At 37.9% G+C, this 18,150-nt stretch overlaps 2 protein-coding genes across 8 annotated transcripts in view; one reads left to right on the forward strand and one right to left on the reverse strand.

Annotated features, from left to right (window-relative positions):
• TTC13 (tetratricopeptide repeat domain 13) overlaps nucleotides 1-3,725 on the reverse strand; it is a 35,540-nt gene extending 31,815 nt beyond the window's left edge. For 3 of the 5 annotated variants that reach the window (XR_015750073.1, XM_026669474.2, XM_026669473.2), the window contains exon 1: nucleotides 3,488-3,725. Coding sequence is in view for 4 of the 5 variants with exons in the window: in XM_026669474.2 (XP_026525259.2) it covers nucleotides 3,488-3,707 (220 nt within the window). In the remaining variant the exon portion in view is untranslated. Of the gene's footprint in view, nucleotides 1-3,410 lie in introns of all 5 variants that reach the window. The other 2 variants (XM_087968043.1, XM_087968047.1) reach the window with 2 other exon arrangements.
• Nucleotides 3,726-3,886: 161 nt separating this feature from the next.
• ARV1 (ARV1 fatty acid homeostasis modulator) lies at nucleotides 3,887-17,571 on the forward strand. 3 transcript variants are annotated; one of them, XM_087968075.1, is made up of 5 exons: nucleotides 3,887-4,077; nucleotides 9,396-9,515; nucleotides 11,734-11,887; nucleotides 13,600-13,824; nucleotides 16,975-17,571. In XM_087968075.1, the coding sequence occupies exons 1-5, from the start codon at nucleotides 3,970-3,972 to the stop codon at nucleotides 17,079-17,081; spliced, it is 714 nt and encodes a 237-aa protein (XP_087824201.1). In that variant the 5' UTR covers nucleotides 3,887-3,969; the 3' UTR covers nucleotides 17,082-17,571. The 3 variants fall into 3 exon arrangements, with proteins under 3 accessions (XP_087824201.1, XP_087824210.1, XP_087824215.1); XM_087968084.1 differs by having other exon boundaries at nucleotides 3,891-4,068; XM_087968089.1 differs by having other exon boundaries at nucleotides 3,900-4,129.
• The last annotated feature ends 579 nt before the right edge of the window (nucleotides 17,572-18,150 follow it).

Raw genomic sequence — 18,150 nt, forward strand, 5'->3', positions numbered from 1 at the left:
AATCATAATTGACCATGTTCTTTGCAACTCTTTCATATACATTATTCAAAATACTTTTTCATCCTCATTTTTGCTGCAATCTAATCTTATATGAGGGGTCATGGTGGCCTACTAGTTAAGATGCTGGGCTGTCAACAAGAAGGTTGGCAGTTCGATACCCAAACACAAAGTGAGTTCCCATTCTTGTCCCAGCTCCTGCCACTCAAAGGCATGCAAATGCATATAAATACTGTAGATACCAATTTGGTGGGAAGATTGGAAGGTAACAGCATTTGTGCGCCTCAGTGTATATGTGTGTGTGTGTGTGTGTGTAGGTCTTGGCATGTTCGGGTCTTTTCCCGTGTAAAACTGAGAGCATCTTGGCAACGTTTCGATGAGGTCCCACTCGCCATCTTCATGCTGGTGCATTCAGCCAAATGTTGCCAAGATGCTCTCAATCTTGCACAGGAAAAAACCCGAACATGCCAAGACCTACCTGTACCTGTAAAAATCTATGAAAACATATATGTGTGTGTGTGTGTGTGTGTATGTGTATGTATATGTGTGTATATATATACATACATATATATGTTTTCTTAAGTTTTCGTGGGTACTTACATGTATGGTATTCAGCTTTGTTGGTATTTTCCCGTCATTATAGTTGTGCTTTTAAAGCAGCGTTTGGCAGAATCTCATCTGCCATCATCAGGCTTCCAGACGAACACAATACAGAAGCCTGATGATGGCAGATGAGATTCTGCCAAACGCGCTGCTACAACTTTAAAAGCACAACTATAATGACGTGGAAAATACCGAACAAAGCTGAATACATATATACATATATACATATATACATATATACATATATACATATATACATATATACATATATACATATACACAGAGAGAGAGAGAGAGATGTAGCTACATAACCATGGAAGCATCTTCAGACAATGCTCCTTCAGCTAGGACATGGCTGAGCAGGGGAAACCTTTACCTTTTTTAATCTTACATGAATGTTTTCCTTTCATAGCCTTCTCCACTTTATACTTCCAATTATTGTATTTCATACATCCAATTACATTGAAATTCCAGACACTTCTGCAGCTGCCTTTAACCATAATTCTGTTTGCTGCTCCAACTTCCACATTCTCTTTTAAGTCCATTTCAGTCTTTTGGGAAGAGTAATCCAGTAATACTTTTTCATAAAGGCCCCACTTTCTTTTCCTGCAGTTGTTCCACTTTTATTCTTGGCTTTTTCATTATTTTCCTTTTCTTCCAAAGATTCACTCAACACTATGAAATGCTCTTTCACATATTCAGAACCAATTATTGTGTCCCTCATAAATTATCGCTTTCATCATAATCAATTATCCTTTAACTTTATATCCAGTCTTTTGCCATGTATATATATGAATAAACATATGCTTAAATCACATACAGTATCCAGAACAAAGTTTTTCTAAGTGATTCTCACTCATTTTAATTTATTCTAGAGTCACTGAATAGTCTGATCACTGTTTTCTGTTCTCCCTCATTTGTTCACCACACCTAACAAAATACATTTTTCTTCTGATAAACATCTCTGGTTCTTCTATTATTATTCATAAAAGAATAACATGCCACTACCACCAGTCTAGTTCCGTGCTGAAGGGCACAATGAAGTAGGAAAACATCACATAGGCTTCAATCTCCAGCCCTCTCCTATATTAATGAATTCACTGAGGTGTAGTCTCTTTAAATATTTTGCATCTCATTTGCAATCTGGACTGAGCTGCCATTTATGAAATAAGCTACTAACAAGTTCCCTTATCCATTTGTTGAATGTTATGTCTAGAGTTCCTCCCATTTGTTTCTCAACCGCTTCACAATTTCTCATACCTCACTGGTCTAGAATAGCTAGTGAAGGGCCTAGGGAAGAATCGTAGGAGCCTAGTAAATAAACAAACAAACAAAAATAATAATTTTCCTTCAGATAAACCTGATCAAAACTATTAAGCAGTTTTTTAAGTCAAACATAGTATTTTGAATTGGTCCAGAAGGGTGTCATCACCAATATGAAAATATATTGAGGGATCCCAAACAACTAACAGAACTGGACTCCCAGTCTTGCTTTATCAAGAAGGCATTTAAGGTGGTATCTGCCAAGGCAGGCCTGAAGCCAAAGTAAAGAAAATCATTCTTGAAATGATCAGTTCAAGTACCACACTACAAAAGGTGGCATTAGCAGCCAGCCTACAAATGTTTTTAATCTTCCCAATTTAGGTAAGGTTTCATCATGGTAGCCTAATCATCTCTTTTGAAGAAGTTACTACCACCATTTCTTTCAAAAAGGTATTTCTGACTTCTTATAGACCCCCACAGCCAATCACCTCTCTTTACTCTCCCAAGGAAGGGCTACAGTCAAGCCAAATTTAACTATCCTGTCTTCATCAAGCCTACTAACTAAAATTCATGCCACACAAGTGACCCAGATAGCAAAATCCATTAACTGGCTTGCCTAAAATTGTCCACACGGGTACAACCCTGTTTATCTGCCAATGCCCTACAACTAGCCACCTCATCCTTACAAGGGTGCAATTCCTTTACCGGACAAGATGGCATTTCAGCCCAGAGGTGGTATTCAACCGGTTCGCACCTACTCGGGCGAACTGATAGCAGTTATTTGGCATGGGTCACTGAACCGGTGGCAATCCTTGGCTGGTCACGCCCCCAACCCGGTCGCCCAGTCGCTCACTTGCGATCGCTCTCCTAGCTTTCCGTTCCCCACGTCCTCTTTCTCCCCGGGGAAAAAGAAGAAAGGCATGGACGCTGCAAGTATCGCTTTCCCCGTGTCAGTTAAAGTGTTGGGAGTGAGAAAGAGTGCGGTCTGACAGAGGGGGTGGAGGAATCCACTCAAGCCTTGGAGAAATTTAAAGGAGCTGCTTTCAAAATGCTTGTCTGTTAAGTGCTGTGTGTGTGTGTGTGTGTGTGTGTGTGTGTGTGTGTGAAGGTAGAGAAAGAAAAAAAGATAAGACTCTGCGTCACATGACCACCAAGCACACCCACTGTCACATGAGCAAGCACGCCCACCGTCACATGACCACAAGCCACACCCACCAAATAAGTCACGCCCACAGAACCGATAGTAAAAAAAATTGAACTCCACCACTGTTTCAGCCCTTAGCCTAGAAGCACAACTTGTTCAACCGTCTCCAAGCTCCTGTTGGATTCCAGCCCTTCTTCAGACATTAAGCTTCAGAGCAGTTTTCCAAACTTGGCAATTTTAAGATGTGTAGACTTCAACTTCCAGGATTCCCCAGCCAGCAAGAGAATTCTGGGAGTTGAAGTGCACACACCATAAAATTAACACCTTTGAAAAACATTGATGGAAGTCATTCCCTGACTTGCTGAATCTTTGGGTGAAACGATGCACTCCACTATGGACTCGCCGTTCTTGCCGTCGAAACCGGCCCAGGTCATCCTACTGCCCGGTCCCTCCGGCTCCTTCTTTCTCCTCGTTACTCACCACCGTCTCCGGCAATTGCCGCGTATTGCTGATCCCCATCCCAGTCAGCCTCCCAAACCCCCGGGCAGCAACTGCTCCCTTGCTGGTGGCGCAGAGACAACGAAGGGTACTGCTCAGTCAGAACCAGCAACGGCCGGATAACCGCCAGCAGCGCCCAAAAGAACTTCAGCACCGCTGAAACGCTCGGCCACGAGCCCCGACTGCCGCAAGCGGGTGCCATCTTCCTACCACGCCTGCGCAGATTAATCTACCTTTTTCGCGTTTCCCTCCATCAGAGTCCCGGGCAACTAGCGGGCGAACGAGTTCCTTTCTGGGAATTGTAGTTCTATGCCCTGAATTCTACTGCGCTGGGTATGGAGTGCAAAACTACGAATACCGAGATGCTCCGGCAAGGTTTTCGGCTCTGCGAGCGGAATGCGGAAGGGAACGAAGTAAAGCACCCTTCGCAAGTGTTTTTTCTGGGTTTGTTTTCCTCTGGGAAAATGGAGGAGTCTGCATGTTACCGGTGTATTGAATGCAGTACGAAAGCGAGTGAGCTGTACAAGGATTATCAACGTGGTGTGTTGCGGATCTCTATCTGCGTGAGTTATGTGAAGAAGCAGGAATTTCGAATTGATAGATCCACCTTGCATTGATATTATGGTAGTTATTCAATATTAGTTCCCGGATCCAAGAGGATCTTCGAATTCTTAGCGTAATCCTTGACGGGAAGAGTATCGACGTCCTCTCTGAATTTTGAAGTTTTACCTTTAGGTTTAGTGCTAATTATAAATCTTATTTATAGTGAGGTTTTATTTCTGTTCAACATGAAGTCCTTTACAGCCTGGAGATATTTGAAAGCTTTTTTAAGTTAGGGGTTCCTAATTTTTTTTGTCGTCGCACCTCCCTTTATCTTAATGTACACACGTCCCCTAAAAATCCAAAACACCAAAATGAACACAAATGAACAATGACAATAATACAATGGAACTGTGAGAAAGTTGGAATTATTTTAACAATGTAACTAAAAGATTCTTCATACCCGGACTTTGTACTGCCCCAAAAGAGGAGGTACATCTCACAATTTGGAAAACCTTGGCTTCTAGCGATCCAACCCTAAACTTGCAAGACGTTTGTTCAGACAATTCCCCATCCGAAAGCAAGGCTAGTGTTTGTGTCTCTGAAACATGTAGGGGATACTCAACATAATCTTGTTTAACCTAGATGTCCTGTTACGTGGTAAAATATATTATGGGATGTGAAACTGTAGTGGTAGAAAATACACTGAGCCTAACATGGATATGATTTATTATTTTCCAAATGTGCTGTGGGGGTTTCTTCTTTTGAGAACTCTGTATATCGTTTATCACATTGTTAAAACAATATGTTCCTTAATAGATTTCACACAATATTTGATTAAACATTTCCATGTTTCATCTCTCTGATATTGCTGTCATGCTCATCAAACTCCTGTCTATCTGGTTTTCTCAATTACTTTATTTCTAGTCCAATCCATTCCAGCATTATTTAGTTACTTTGAATTCAGCTGGCTTTTTATGACTATAGATGTTTTTAAAAACTTTTTTATAGCTGTCTTTAGTGTCTAATTGAATTCAAATGCAAATATATGTTTCAGTAAAATTGAATGAACAGATATGATGGAAGATACCTGCTTGGTAACAATACAGTTGTGCTTAAAAGTTAGTAAACCCTTTTGAATTTCCAATATTTCTGCACAAATGCTGTATGTTCTAAAACATGATCTGTTCCTAGAATTAGGTGAAGAGAACCCAATTAAATAAAAGAATTGAAAACGTATTTGTTCATTTATTCGTTGAGGAAAATTATTCAAAGCTACAAATTTATTTATGACAACAGAATGTGAACCTCTAGGCTTATCATTTGAAGGGTAAACTGGAGTCAAGTATTTCAATCAATGGGATGATAATCAAGTGTGAGTGTGGCAAGTTGTGCCTTATTAAATAACGGAAGTCTGATCTTTACAACTCACTTTGTGTGAAAATGTGTGCTTGAATAAAATGAGATTTCTGAGAACTTTTGAAAAGCAGTTGCTGATGCTCAGCAGGCTGGAAAAGATTACAGGACTATTTTCAAAGAGTTCAGATTCCATTAGTCAAGCAGATCATGTACAAATGGAGGCAATTCAACCTCATGTTTACCTTTTCTAGGCTTGGTTGACCAACCGAGATCACCCCAAAAGCAAGTTACATAATACTCTGGGAACGCTTTAAAAAAAACCAGGATAATGTCTATATTTACTAAAGGCTCTCTTGCATTGGCCATTGTCAGTGTTCATGGCACAACCATCTGGAAAACTCTGAATAACAATGGTGCCCATGGCAGAGTTGCAAGAAGAAAGCCACTATTCTCTAAAAAGAACATTGCTGCCCATCTACATTTTGTGAGAGATACAAGTTTTGTGGATAGATGAGACCAAAATAGAACTTTTTGGTTTGAATGAAAAGCATTATGTTCGGTAAAAGACAAACACTATATTCCAGGATCCTATCTGAAACATGAGGGTGGCAGTGGCACCTGGACCAGGATAACTTTTGAATTATATCAGCAAATTTTACAGGAAAATGTCAGAGTCCATGAACTAAAGCTCAAGGGAAAGTGGGTCATGCAGCAACACATTGACCCAAAACATACAAGCTGTATAACCAAAAAATGGTTAAAGCAAAAGAAACTTCATGTTTTTAAATGGCCAAGTCAAAATCCTAAATTAATCTTAATCCTTGATCCTAAAGAAATGCGGAAGTACCTGAAGCAGAAGTTCATGTGAGGAAACCCACCAATATCTCTTACAGCAGTTCTGTACAGAGAAATGGGCTAAACCTTTTCCAAGCTGATGTGCAGTTATTGGAAATATTTTGATGCAGTTATTGCTGCCCAAGAAGGGCACACCAATTACTGAAAGCCATAGTTCATATACTTTTGGCACACACAAATATGAAGTTTTGGATCATTTGCCTCAATAAATAAATGAACTAGTATAATGTTTTTGACTTAATTGTTTGATTGGGTTCCGTTTATCTAGTTTTAGGAGTTGTAACTGGAGAATAGATCAGGTTTTATTGATCTATTTTTTTATCTAATTTTATTAATGCAGTAACATTGAAAATTCAAAATGATTCTCAAACTTAAGCATTGCTATATATGTGAACTAGTAATAGTATATATGAAACTTATCCTGGAATCGATGACAACTAGAACATAAGTCAGCAGTCAAAATGATAAATGGGCAAATATAACGTAACTGTGCATTGGCAGAAGTGTGGTTTCCAGATCTCAGAATTAACCATTTACTATAATTTTCATTTTTGGGCACCAAACTGTTAAAGAGAAAATAGAGTACATAAAAAAGGAAGAGGAAAATTAGGTGACTGAAAATTAGGTCTCATGAGGAGAGAGTATGACATGTTCTCAGAAATCCAAATGTGCCCAGAGGCCACAAAAAAGTGAGGAGGCCTGTCATGGGCTATGTCACATGGAATTGAAATTCAAGGGAATGAAAGGCCCGTAATTGAGCAAAAGGAAATAATGGAGATTCCCTGGCACAGGGTTGTTCTTTTCTACTTCTGCTATTTTCTCCCGTTGACTACAGTTCAATTCAGCACAGCCATTATCCTTCAGCCTCCTTTATTTTTTGAAATAAGTTTTTGGGGAGAAAGGAAAATATCATTTAAGTAAGATGCTTAAAGATGCTTCACTTCCCTCATGAAACACTTTCTGTTTCAAAACAAAAAATGTAGTTTCCACAATAATGGCAACTGACAGCTAGTATAACTAATAGAAGAACTGGATGCCATAGCTCTGTAGTGGGAAGAGTCAATATAAGAGGTTTCTTTCCAATGTCAACCTTCTATAGCAGGTTTATTATTTCAAACCTAATAAAACATATTTTTGTTAATGTAAAAACTAAAATGGAGGTTCTTGGTTATAATCTCCACTATATTTTACTAGCTGGATACCCGTGCTTTGCTACGAAACTATGTGATTGTGCTTAGTTTTTGGGGAGGAACATAAGGGGAGGGGGAACTACCTCTGCCTGTCAGCATCCAGTGGTATTCATCTGGCTAGCGTCCTGTCAGTGTGTGAGAGAGTTGAGGGCTGCTTGGAAACTGAAACAGTATTTGCTGTGTGAGTAAGGAGACAGCAAGGAGCCTGGGCGCGGCTTAGGTCAACTGTTCTGTACTACAGCTGCTTGCTGCTCTGAAACTGAAATTCCTCTCCTGCTTGTGTTTTGCATTTGGAACAGATTTCTTTTCAGGTGGGGAAGAGGAGTAGAGCTCCTTAGCATCAGAGCATGTTAATAATAATATATGAAATACTAATGCTCTGATGGTCATTTTGAAAAATCCTTTCTTAGTGGAACATACGTGCCAAATTTCAAGTTTGTAGGCTTTACGGTTCTGGAGATTTTGTGATTATACGTGAGTGGTATTTCCTTATTTAAATATATAGATTTTATCTAAGAAGTTTTATAGCAAGAATGAAATCAAACTTAGCAGTTAATATTCACTTGCATCAAATAGCAGTTGAAATGTATATTTATGTAATTATGATGCCAATCAAAATATGAGATACCATCCTTTTCCTTGATCAAATGTATTCTATGGATTAGAAGTGTTTCTGTGTTTTTTCTGGAAGTTGGTGAACACAGTCTCATATCTTGAATAAAGCATATGTTAGTACTGTATAAAAAAAAATCAAGTAAATATACCATGATATAGTTCCAGCAAATGTAACAAACAACTAAATTCTAATCACCCTGCTCTCTGCATGCCTTAAAGTTCCCCTAAATATTAAAATGTAGCCCCCAACCACCAAAAGGTGATTTGTCCTTTTTTAAATCCTTATGTTTTTCAGCTCTGCATTATTTTTAAGATAAATATAATGAACAGTTCAACAATATGTAATTGTGCAATAGACATATCATGGCAAAATCAGATTTGCTCTGCATTTCCTAATAATCCCCAGTGTTAAAGTTGTCTCTTCCACTGCTGCAGCATGCAAACTGCCCCCTGCTCCCCATGATCTATGACTGGTGTATGTCTGGAATGCATTTGTATTTCCTGTGTTGAAAGACCAGATCATGTTTTTATGATCTCATAGAGTATCTTGTAAACAAACCATAAATTTAGCTTTGCATTTTCAAATCCATATATATGTATTTTGATACAAGTTAAAAGTTCTTCACAAATGAATGCATATTTTTAATCTTAACTTTTTGCATTGGTTGTATGTCTGAACCCTGGCTAATTTTTTTAAACATAATTTTGATTTTTATTAATGAAATAAAAGCATCAGGAAAAACAAAACAGTAAAAAGTAGAGGGAGAATAGAATGCATACAGCTATGTTATTTATCTTTAAAAAATATTATTACTACTACAGTGCATTAACTACACTGGCGTGAGGATTGGAGTAAGAATTCAAAAACTGAGATTTAACATAGTGGTTAAAAATAATAAAATAATTTTTAAAAGAGCAAAAAAGAAAAAATGTGCCTGTAAGAAAAAACATCAAAATATCCTTGCCTTTTTCATTTTTTCTTTTATGTTCTTTTTTTCCCTAATCACAACCTGCTATTTAAACATTTTTATATTGTGCTAAAAATGTGACTATTACTTATCTCTGTTTAAATTGTTTTGATTATTTCTTCAAATCATTTCTCTTTACACTTGCTAAACTTAATACCTGGTAAAAAATGAAAATATTACTTTCTTTTACTGTTGTGACAGAAATATTACTTTGTGAAAACTACAGTATAAAACTTAAAATAATATCCTTGATAACTCTTGATTCATAAGAGAACTTTAAAAGTTCTTAAGAGTTTTTAATAAGTGTTTCTTTTCTGTAATGTTACTGCAAATATTACATTGCTTTTCCTTTGTTACCTTCAGAAATCCTGCCAGAAGCCAGTGGACAAATATATAGAATATGACCTTGTCATCGTCTTAATTAATGCTATCTTATGCAAAGCACAAGCGTACAGACATATCTTGTTCAATACAAAAATAAATGTAAGTTTCTGTTGTATCTGCTTCTTGTCTTAATTTGCCCTAGGATCTGTCAATCTTGCTCCAAGCTAATGAAAAAGCTAATTTGTTTTGGACCTGGCAATATTAACTTTAATTGGCTTTCTATGCTAAAAATTGCAATATTGGATTTAACTTTTAAAAGTTTAAAAATCCTAATTGAGGAATTGGTCAAAATAAAGGACACTTTGGAGATGTACTGGACAACTATAGCCACTATTAAACAGCATGGCTTTGGATAACTATATAATACACAGAGAGAATTAATAACATCTATGTTTTCTGGAAGTCTATCTATACATTGCAGTTCAATGCTGTTGTTTAGTGGACAAATCGTTTTAACTGGAACTTCCTGATTCCTGCCTTGAATGATCTTTTGGCCTACAACTATCAGCCACTCCTCTGGCATCTGTTATTGTTGCTTCTACTCTTTCAATTCTTTTTATCTACCTGAGCTGTCTGAACGATTACCGTATTTGCCGGCGTATAAGACGACTTTTTGCCCTGAAAAACATGCCTCCAAGTGGGGGGTCGTCTTATACGCCGGGAGGACTCCGACTCCCACTTCGAGCTTGAGTTGCAGCCGGGAGGGAGGCTGGGGTGGGGGAGCGGTGTGTGTGTGTGTGTGTGTGTGTGTGGCGGGTGTCACTCGCCCACGCGCTGCGCAACCTTTCCCCCTCTTCCTTCCTTAGCGGTGTGGGGAGGAGAGGATTCAAGATCCTCACGTGCGGCGTATTTCTTTTCTTTTTCTTTTTTTCTTTTTGCACGCAGGTTTTGCATGCGGGCGGCTGTAGGTTAAGGATGGGGAGCCCCGGGTGGGTTATCAGGTTTTACGGTGCTTCCAACATGTGCGAACGGTGGGAGAGCGGAGAAGAGAGCGAGCGGCGGCGCCCGCTGTGTGAAATCCTGCCGTCAAAGCAACACTGGGGAGGCAGGGTATAAATTTACCAGGTTAATGTAGCAATGGTGATTAATGCCCAGAACATTGTTTGCGGGTATTGGGGTGTGTGTGTGTGTGTGGTGGTGGTGAGGAGAGGTTGTCCTTTGAATGCGGAAAAGTAGGTGTGACCTTGTGTAGGAAAATAAAGAGATCCTTTTTAGCGTGTTTGGCTTCTTTGCCTCCCCTCGTTCATTTTGACGTGGAGATAATGGCCTTCGGGCGGGAGGAAGAAAACGGTAGCTGGATCATTTCAAGTTTCACTTACTCTCCTGCCTCACTTCAATATGTCTGAGCGACTCCAGATACTGGAAGACTTTTTGAATGAAAGTGTTACCTCCATTTTTTTTTTTTAAAGAGGGCCACTTGGGGAAAAAAAAGATTCTAGGGAATTCCTTGTTTCTTGATTAAAGAGAAGGCATTGAATATACTGTTCCTTGGCAGCCTTTTCAGTGTCCGGGTTTTTGGTGTGTGTGTGTGTGAGAGAGAGAGAGATCAGCTGTATTGAGAAGAGAACGTTTCCTGTGTTCTCATTTTATTTACAACATATTTTACGCTTAATGGTAAGCAATGAAAATATTTTTAAAACTCATTTCTAAACTCCATAGCTATTTGCATATTCTTGGTTCAAAATTGGATTAGCTCATTTCAAAATTGTCCAAAGCAGAAAAGTGCGTCAAAAAAAAAGTGCAAAAGTGGAAGGTGTGTGGAAGAGGGGTAGTCTTATACGGCGAGTATATAACAAACTCTATATTTTGAGTGGAAATGTTGGGGGGTCGTCTTATACGCCCAGTCGTCTTATACGCCGGCAAATACGGTATATCATAGTTAATTGGAAGTCAACTTAGTGCTTGTTTCCATTTTGTGTCTGATATCTAATATGTATTAATACTTCACAATATGATGTTTAACACCATCAATATCTATGCCCTGAAATGTAGGCTTTACATGTAGATTTTTATAGTTATATAAAATTGAAATATAGGCTGTATATGTAAAATTTGGATCTGGTACAAATCCATGAATTAAGTTGGAGTCTAGGACTGAGCTGAATTCTGTATCAGATTAATTTCTAATATATGAAGTCATTCAAGATTTCAAAGCATGTGTCCCATAGCTTGGTTAGCTGTTCTTCAATGGATGAGCTCAAATGACCTGTACAGGCTTTCTTAACTGTATTAGTAAGACATGATAAGCCTACCAGGCTTATCAATGTTTTGATTGTACAGTATTGGCATTTGACATTAATATTCTTTCCTACCGCAGATTCATGGAAAGCTTTGCATATTTTGTTTACTTTGCGAAGCTTATCTCAGGTGGCTGCAGTTACAGGATTCAAGTCAAAGTACTGATCCCGATGATTTCATTAGATATGCCAAGGAATGGGATTTCTATCGAATGTTTGGAATAGCATCTTTGGGTAAGATCAAATATTTGTTGCGGGCAAATATTGTTTCTGTTCTTTTAAACAGCAGCATTTAAACATTGACAGTTGCTTCAAGTGCACTAAAATTCTTAATATGTGTTTGTGACATATATTCAGGTAGCCAGTATTTCTCTTCTTTTCACTGAATTTGGCTAGAAGATATCTGACATTTAAAAGATTGCAGCATACCATGAAAAAGCATATGTATAGATACGTTGTATTACATGTATGAATGCAAATATTTTCCAGGAGATAGTGTCTAGAAAGGGCCTAGGACAGTGATCCCCAACCATTTTGACGCCTGTGACCCGGTACCAGCATCAGCTGGGCGCCGCGGCCCGTACCGGCATCAACTGGGCGCCGCCATCTTTTTGACGAAAAAGTGCTTCGGTGACCTCACGGAAGCACTTTTTCATCAAAAAGATGGCGGCGCATAGCGCTCGGTGAGCTTTTGGGTAGAAATGGCTTTCTACCTGGAAAAGCTCACGAAGCGCTGAACGCCATATCTTTTTGATGAAAAAGTGCTTCCGGTGAGCTTTCTACCCGGAAAAGCTCACCGGAAGCACTTTTTACCAAAAAGATGGCGGCGCCAGCAACCAGCGCCCGGTAAGACTTGTTCCGCGGACCGGTATCGGTCCGCATGGACGGCGGTTGGGGACCCCTGGCCTAGGAGACCCAAGGGCAAATGCCTGTTCAAGCCTAAATCCCATGGCTTTTTTTTTAAAAAAAAAATACTTATCTCAGATTCTTCAAAACTGGAAATTATATTTGTGTAAAATACAATTATTTCAATTCATAAAAATCAAATAATCTGATATATAATTCTAATGGTATTCAGAATTGTGTGTGTGTGTGTGTGTCTATACGCACGTACGTATATATGATTAACTACTGATTAGTTCTACAGTAGCAATAGCACTTAGATTTATATACTGCTTCACAATGCTTTCATAGCCCTCTCTAAGCGATTTATAGAGTCAGCATATTGCCCCAACAATTTGGGTCCTCATTTTACCTACCTCAGAAGGATGAAAGGCTGAGTCAACCTTGAGCCTGGTGAGATTCGAATTGCCAAATTGCAGGCAGCCGGTAGTCAGCAGAAGTAGTCTGCAGTACTGCATTCTAACCACTGTGCCACCCTGGCTCATGGTAATGTATATTATAGTAATGTATATATTGATGCTGCTTTGAAGTTTTTAGTATTTATTTCTTTGTATACTGTATATACTGCTAGGAGATATTTTGAATATCAATAATACAACAACATTAATAAATATAATAATTGCTGTAACAGCGAGAGAACCCATTTTTCTTTGCGCTACTATATCTGGGCTGCAACAATCAATAGATGGCAAGAAAGAGATATAGAAAGCTATTACATATTGTTGACATCTAGTGGCATCTGTCAGATTTTTACAGCCTGGATATGGCAGCCCTGACCTTTCAGCTAGCTTCTGTCAATCTAAAATTGGCCAGTGAAGCTTTACTAGTTAGGGTTGGACAGTTCACATGTTAAAGTGGCTTGAAACTACAATATCTAAATTACAAGTTCTTAGGCCTAATCCAAACCAAATGCATGCCTTCCAAAAGAAAATTTAAAAATGCATGTGTGTAAGATGTACTAAAATACTATATAGCTATTTAATTAAGGAACTTTTTATGATATCACCTCTTTTCCCTGAATGATTTTTTTTCTACTCATACAGAACAAACTGCCTTTTTGACTGGCATCTTCACTGCTCTGTGGTTAGTAAAATCTGCTGTCCTGAAAACCAAGGCAGATTTTGTATTTCTTCTGAAAGCATTGCTGTTATCCAGCTATGGAAAACTTCTACTGATTCCAGCAGTTATTTGGGAGCATGACTACACTGATTTGTGTCTCAAGCTCATTAAAGTGTTTGTGTTGACCTCAAACTTTCAAGCAATTAGAGGTATTTTTCTAATTTAACTTCACTATTACAGTCATGCTGTTCAGGGGTAGATTTTCCAGCAGAGTTTCCACTACTTGAAACAGATAGACATATAGCAGTAAGATTTAGGGAAGGAAGCTGTATTTAGAGAACTGAAATTCTTGAAAGAGGCATTTCATTTCTTTGTTAAAAGCCTAAATACATAGAAATTGATATAGTATGCAAAAGACAGCAAAAAATGCAAACACAATCTTTGATTCTAGTTAAAAACCATGGTTAAAACTTTAAATGTATAACAAATGTTTAGTTTCTATATCTAGATTTTGTTGTTAATTTTGTCTTGAAAAAATAAATAAGAGTGGCATTATTCATATACAATATCCTTTTCTGCCCTAGAATTTGTTTATTTTTCTAATTCTTTGCCAATGAATAGCAATAAATTTCAGATATGTTCTTAAGTACTGTACTATATTCTCTATTGTGTCTGAGTTTTTAAGTAACCTGAACAACATCACTTCTGGTGCAGTAATTTTGAATTCTTTTTCCTATGTTGTCTTTATCAGATACAAAAGAAGATCCCTTTCCAAATGTCAAGTTTTTAAAATAAAATGTAATAACGACTTAACATATGCCAATATAATACTGATTTGGGCATAGGTATCACTATTAACATTGAATAGCTATATTTGAAAAGAATACCAGAATTGAATATTACTGAATTACTCATTTTTCTAATGTTGATACTGTGCTCAGCAAGGAAAGGCTTATTACAAATGCAATACTCCTATGATTTTACAATTAATTTGTCAACTAGTTATATAATTCAGATTTCATTTCCTTTATCTTTTCATTTATGTGGTAATTACTTGTTTCAAGTTGTACATTAAAAAAAACATAATATAATACCTTTGCAGGTGAAGAAGGGAATCCCATAGTGGCAATAGATTCCAAGACATTCAGCTTCCTCATCTAATGTCTTGCTGAGTCACAAACTGCCTTGTCACAACAGACTAACCATATTGTACAGGTGAAACTCGAAAAATTAGAATATCATGCAAAAGTTCATTTATTTCAGTAATGCAACTTAAAAGGTGAAACTAATATATGAGATAGACTCATTACATGCAAAGCAAGATAGTTCAAGCCGTGATGTGTCATAATTGTGATGATAATGGCTTACAGCTCATGAAAACCCCAAATCCACAATCTCAGAAAATTAGAATATTACATGCAATCAATAAAACAAGGATTGTACATAGAACAATGTCGGACCTCTGAAAAGTATAAGCGTGCATATGTACTCAGTACTTGGTTTGGGCCCCATTTGTAGCAATTTCTGCCTCAATGCGGCGTGGCATGGAAGCTATCAGCCTGTGGCACTGCTGAGGTGTTATGGAAGACCAGGATGCTTCAATAGCGGCCTTCAGCTCTTCTGCATTGTTCGGTCTCATGTCTCTCATCTTTCTCTTGGCAATGCCCCATAGATTCTCTATGGGGTTCAGGTCAGGCGAGTTTGCTAGCCAATCAAGCACAGAAATCCCATGGTCATTGAACCAGGTTTTGGTGCTTTTGGCAGTGTGGGCAGGTGCCAAGTCCTGCTGGAAAATGAAGTCAGCATCCCCATAAAGCTTGTCTGTGGAAGGAAGCATGAAGTGCTCCAAAATCTCCTGGTAGCAGATGACATGGCTCCCCAAATCAACACAGACTGTGGAAACTTCACACTGGACTTCAAGCATCTTGCAGTGTGTGCCTCTCCAGTCTTCCTCCAGACTCTGGGTCCTTGGTTTCCAAATGAGATGCAAAAGTTGCTCTCATCAGAAAAGAGGACTTTGGACCACTGAGCAACAGACCAGATTTGTTTTTCTTTAGCCCAGGTAAGACGCTTATGATGTTTGTTGTTCAGGAGCGGCTTGACAAGAGGAATACGACATTTGAAGCCCAAGTCCAGGATCCGTCTGTGTGTGGTGGCTCTTGATGCACTGACTCCAGCCTCAGTCCACTCCTTTTGTGAAAGTCCCCAACACTTTTGAATGGCCTTTTTCCTGACAATCCTCTCCAGGCTGTGGTCATCCCTGCTGCTTGTGCACCTTTTTCTTCCACACTTTTTCCTTCCACATAACTTTCTATTAATGTGCTTTGATACAGCACTTTGGGAACATCCAACTTCTTTTGCAATTACCTTTTGAGGCTTTCCCTCCTCATGGAGGGTGTCAATGATGGTTTTCTGCACAACTATCAGGTCAGCAGTCTTTCCCATGATTGTGATTCCTACTGAACCAGACTGAGAGACCCTTTAAAGGCTCAGGAACCCTTTGCAGGTGTTATGGCTTAATTAGCTGATTAGAGTGGGACACTTTGAGCCTAGAATATTGAATCTTTTCACAATATTCTAATTTTCTGAGATTGTGGATTTGGGATTTTCATGAGCTGTAAGCCACAATCATCTCAATTACGACACATCAAGGCTTGAACTATCTTGCTTTGCATGTAATGAATCTATCTCATATATTAGTTTCACCTTTTAAGTTGCATTACTGAAATAAATCAACTTTTGCACAATATTCTAATTTTTTGAGTTTCACCTGTACAAGTTTCAGTGACAGATGTGCTGCCTTGCCTTTATCAGTACAACTTCCTCTGCATGTACAAACCTCACTGTCATCTCCTAAGGATATGGAATTGTTCCCTTTGTGAAGCCTTTATTGGAAAAAAATTATTACAGGTGATTAGAAGGAAAAGCTAACTTTAACCAAGGTAGCCTGCTAAAATAAACATGAAGCCCCCTACTTATACTTACAATCTTAGACTCAAACCAGGCTAGAACTCCAATTCAGAATCTTTATGAATTAAATTAGTGGGTTTACATTTGCATTCTATTTTTGTGTTTCCCCCCAAATGTTGTTTTGAGCCCCATACACTTCATTCATTATAAGAGTGAAATCTCTTTCAAATCCTTCTTCTAATTTGTTTTTAACATCCCTGTCAGGTTTATAGCCTTGGTGATTTGGCATCCAAATATTAAACAAGCCCATCCCTGCTTAGCTTCTGAGCCAAAACGAGGTCATCCATCTCATTTACCAGAAATAACATTTGTCCATACTAATTTGTTTCGTATTGTTATGGAAGCCTAATGAGAACCCCATCACATTCTCTTCTTCTTCTGTTTTGCAGTTACTTTGAATACTAGCCGCAAACTGTGTCTGATGGTCATTTTGAATGGATTGCTTTTCGAAAATGGCATCATTTACTTGTTCCAGAAAATAGGATGGGATGTCTGAGACAATCTTGTTTCCTTAGGATGATACTGAAAATATTTTAAGATGTAGAAGATATTGCGTTTCAAATCATTCACTTCATCACTGGTCAGTATTTGATCATTCTAAACAAAGTTTAGAAAGAAATGCTGAATGTAAATGAAACTTTCTATGCCAAACCAACCAATTGACCCATAGTAATTTAAGAGTGATGCACTGATATCTAATTTTTATAACAATTCTGCTATTTTTGATGTGATGGTGTTGTGTTGAAGTAAGAATATTGTTCTTTTATATAGTTTCAGATTACATAGCTGTTCTGGTTTTTTCTCCTCCTGCATTGCTTTGTATTTAAAAGAAAAAAAAGGTGTGTGACAAAACAAGAAAAAACCAGCTTGACTTAAAGGTGTGTTCTAACAGCTACGCATAAAATAACAATAAAGTAGTTTCAGTTTGACATTTCTGGCAATTATGCTACTGGAAACATTGGAAATGTATTTTTATTTGTGGAGTACTCATACTTTTAAGTTGATATTTATACATCCTCCAAGGAACAAATATAATTTTGTAGACATATTTATAAATAAAGGGTTTTTTATGACTAAAGGCAATCTGTCTCTTTAAGAAACAATATTAGACCCACATATTTAGGAGTAAGCTTCAAGGCAGTGAAGTTACAGAAGTATGCAAATGATTGAACAAATACTATTTGATATTATTACTGCTTCATTAAAAGTAAGCTTGGCAATGTCATCCTATGATGTTCACTTGGAAAAAGTTGTAGAGAACTAGTCACTCCCCAATAAGTGTTATTTTGTTCTGAGCTTCACAAGTTACCTGAACATGATCTGAATCTGCACTAAAATGATTTGAAAAATATTTTTAAATTATCTCTCTTGAAATGGCTCCAGTGGAAATAAATTATGTGACTATCACTGAGGGGGGAAAAAATCTAAATTTATATGAATGTTTAATTACAATTCCAAACTGTGGAATCAATTTAGGCTAGTACAGGATAATAAGAGCCAATATTGTCTGATTTAAATTATTTTAGAACTAAGCAGGTTTTGGGTGTGCAAAACTATTAGTAGAT

This window comes from Notechis scutatus, chromosome 1 (assembly GCF_049901735.1).
Source record: "Notechis scutatus isolate UNSWTSFEM ecotype Mainland chromosome 1, rNotScu1.2, whole genome shotgun sequence".
Lineage (NCBI taxonomy): Eukaryota > Metazoa > Chordata > Lepidosauria > Squamata > Elapidae > Notechis > Notechis scutatus.

Bases quoted from the DNA above. Each gene is read 5' to 3' on its own strand.
- ARV1 (XM_087968075.1), top strand. From the start codon at position 3,970: ATGGAGGAGTCTGCATGTTACCGGTGTATTGAATGCAGTACGAAAGCG. The intron at 11,888-13,599 runs GTAAGATCAAAT...CTACTCATACAG, and splicing joins GTTTGGAATAGCATCTTTGG to AACAAACTGCCTTTTTGACT. The intron at 13,825-16,974 runs GTATTTTTCTAA...TCTGTTTTGCAG, and splicing joins AAACTTTCAAGCAATTAGAG to TTACTTTGAATACTAGCCGC.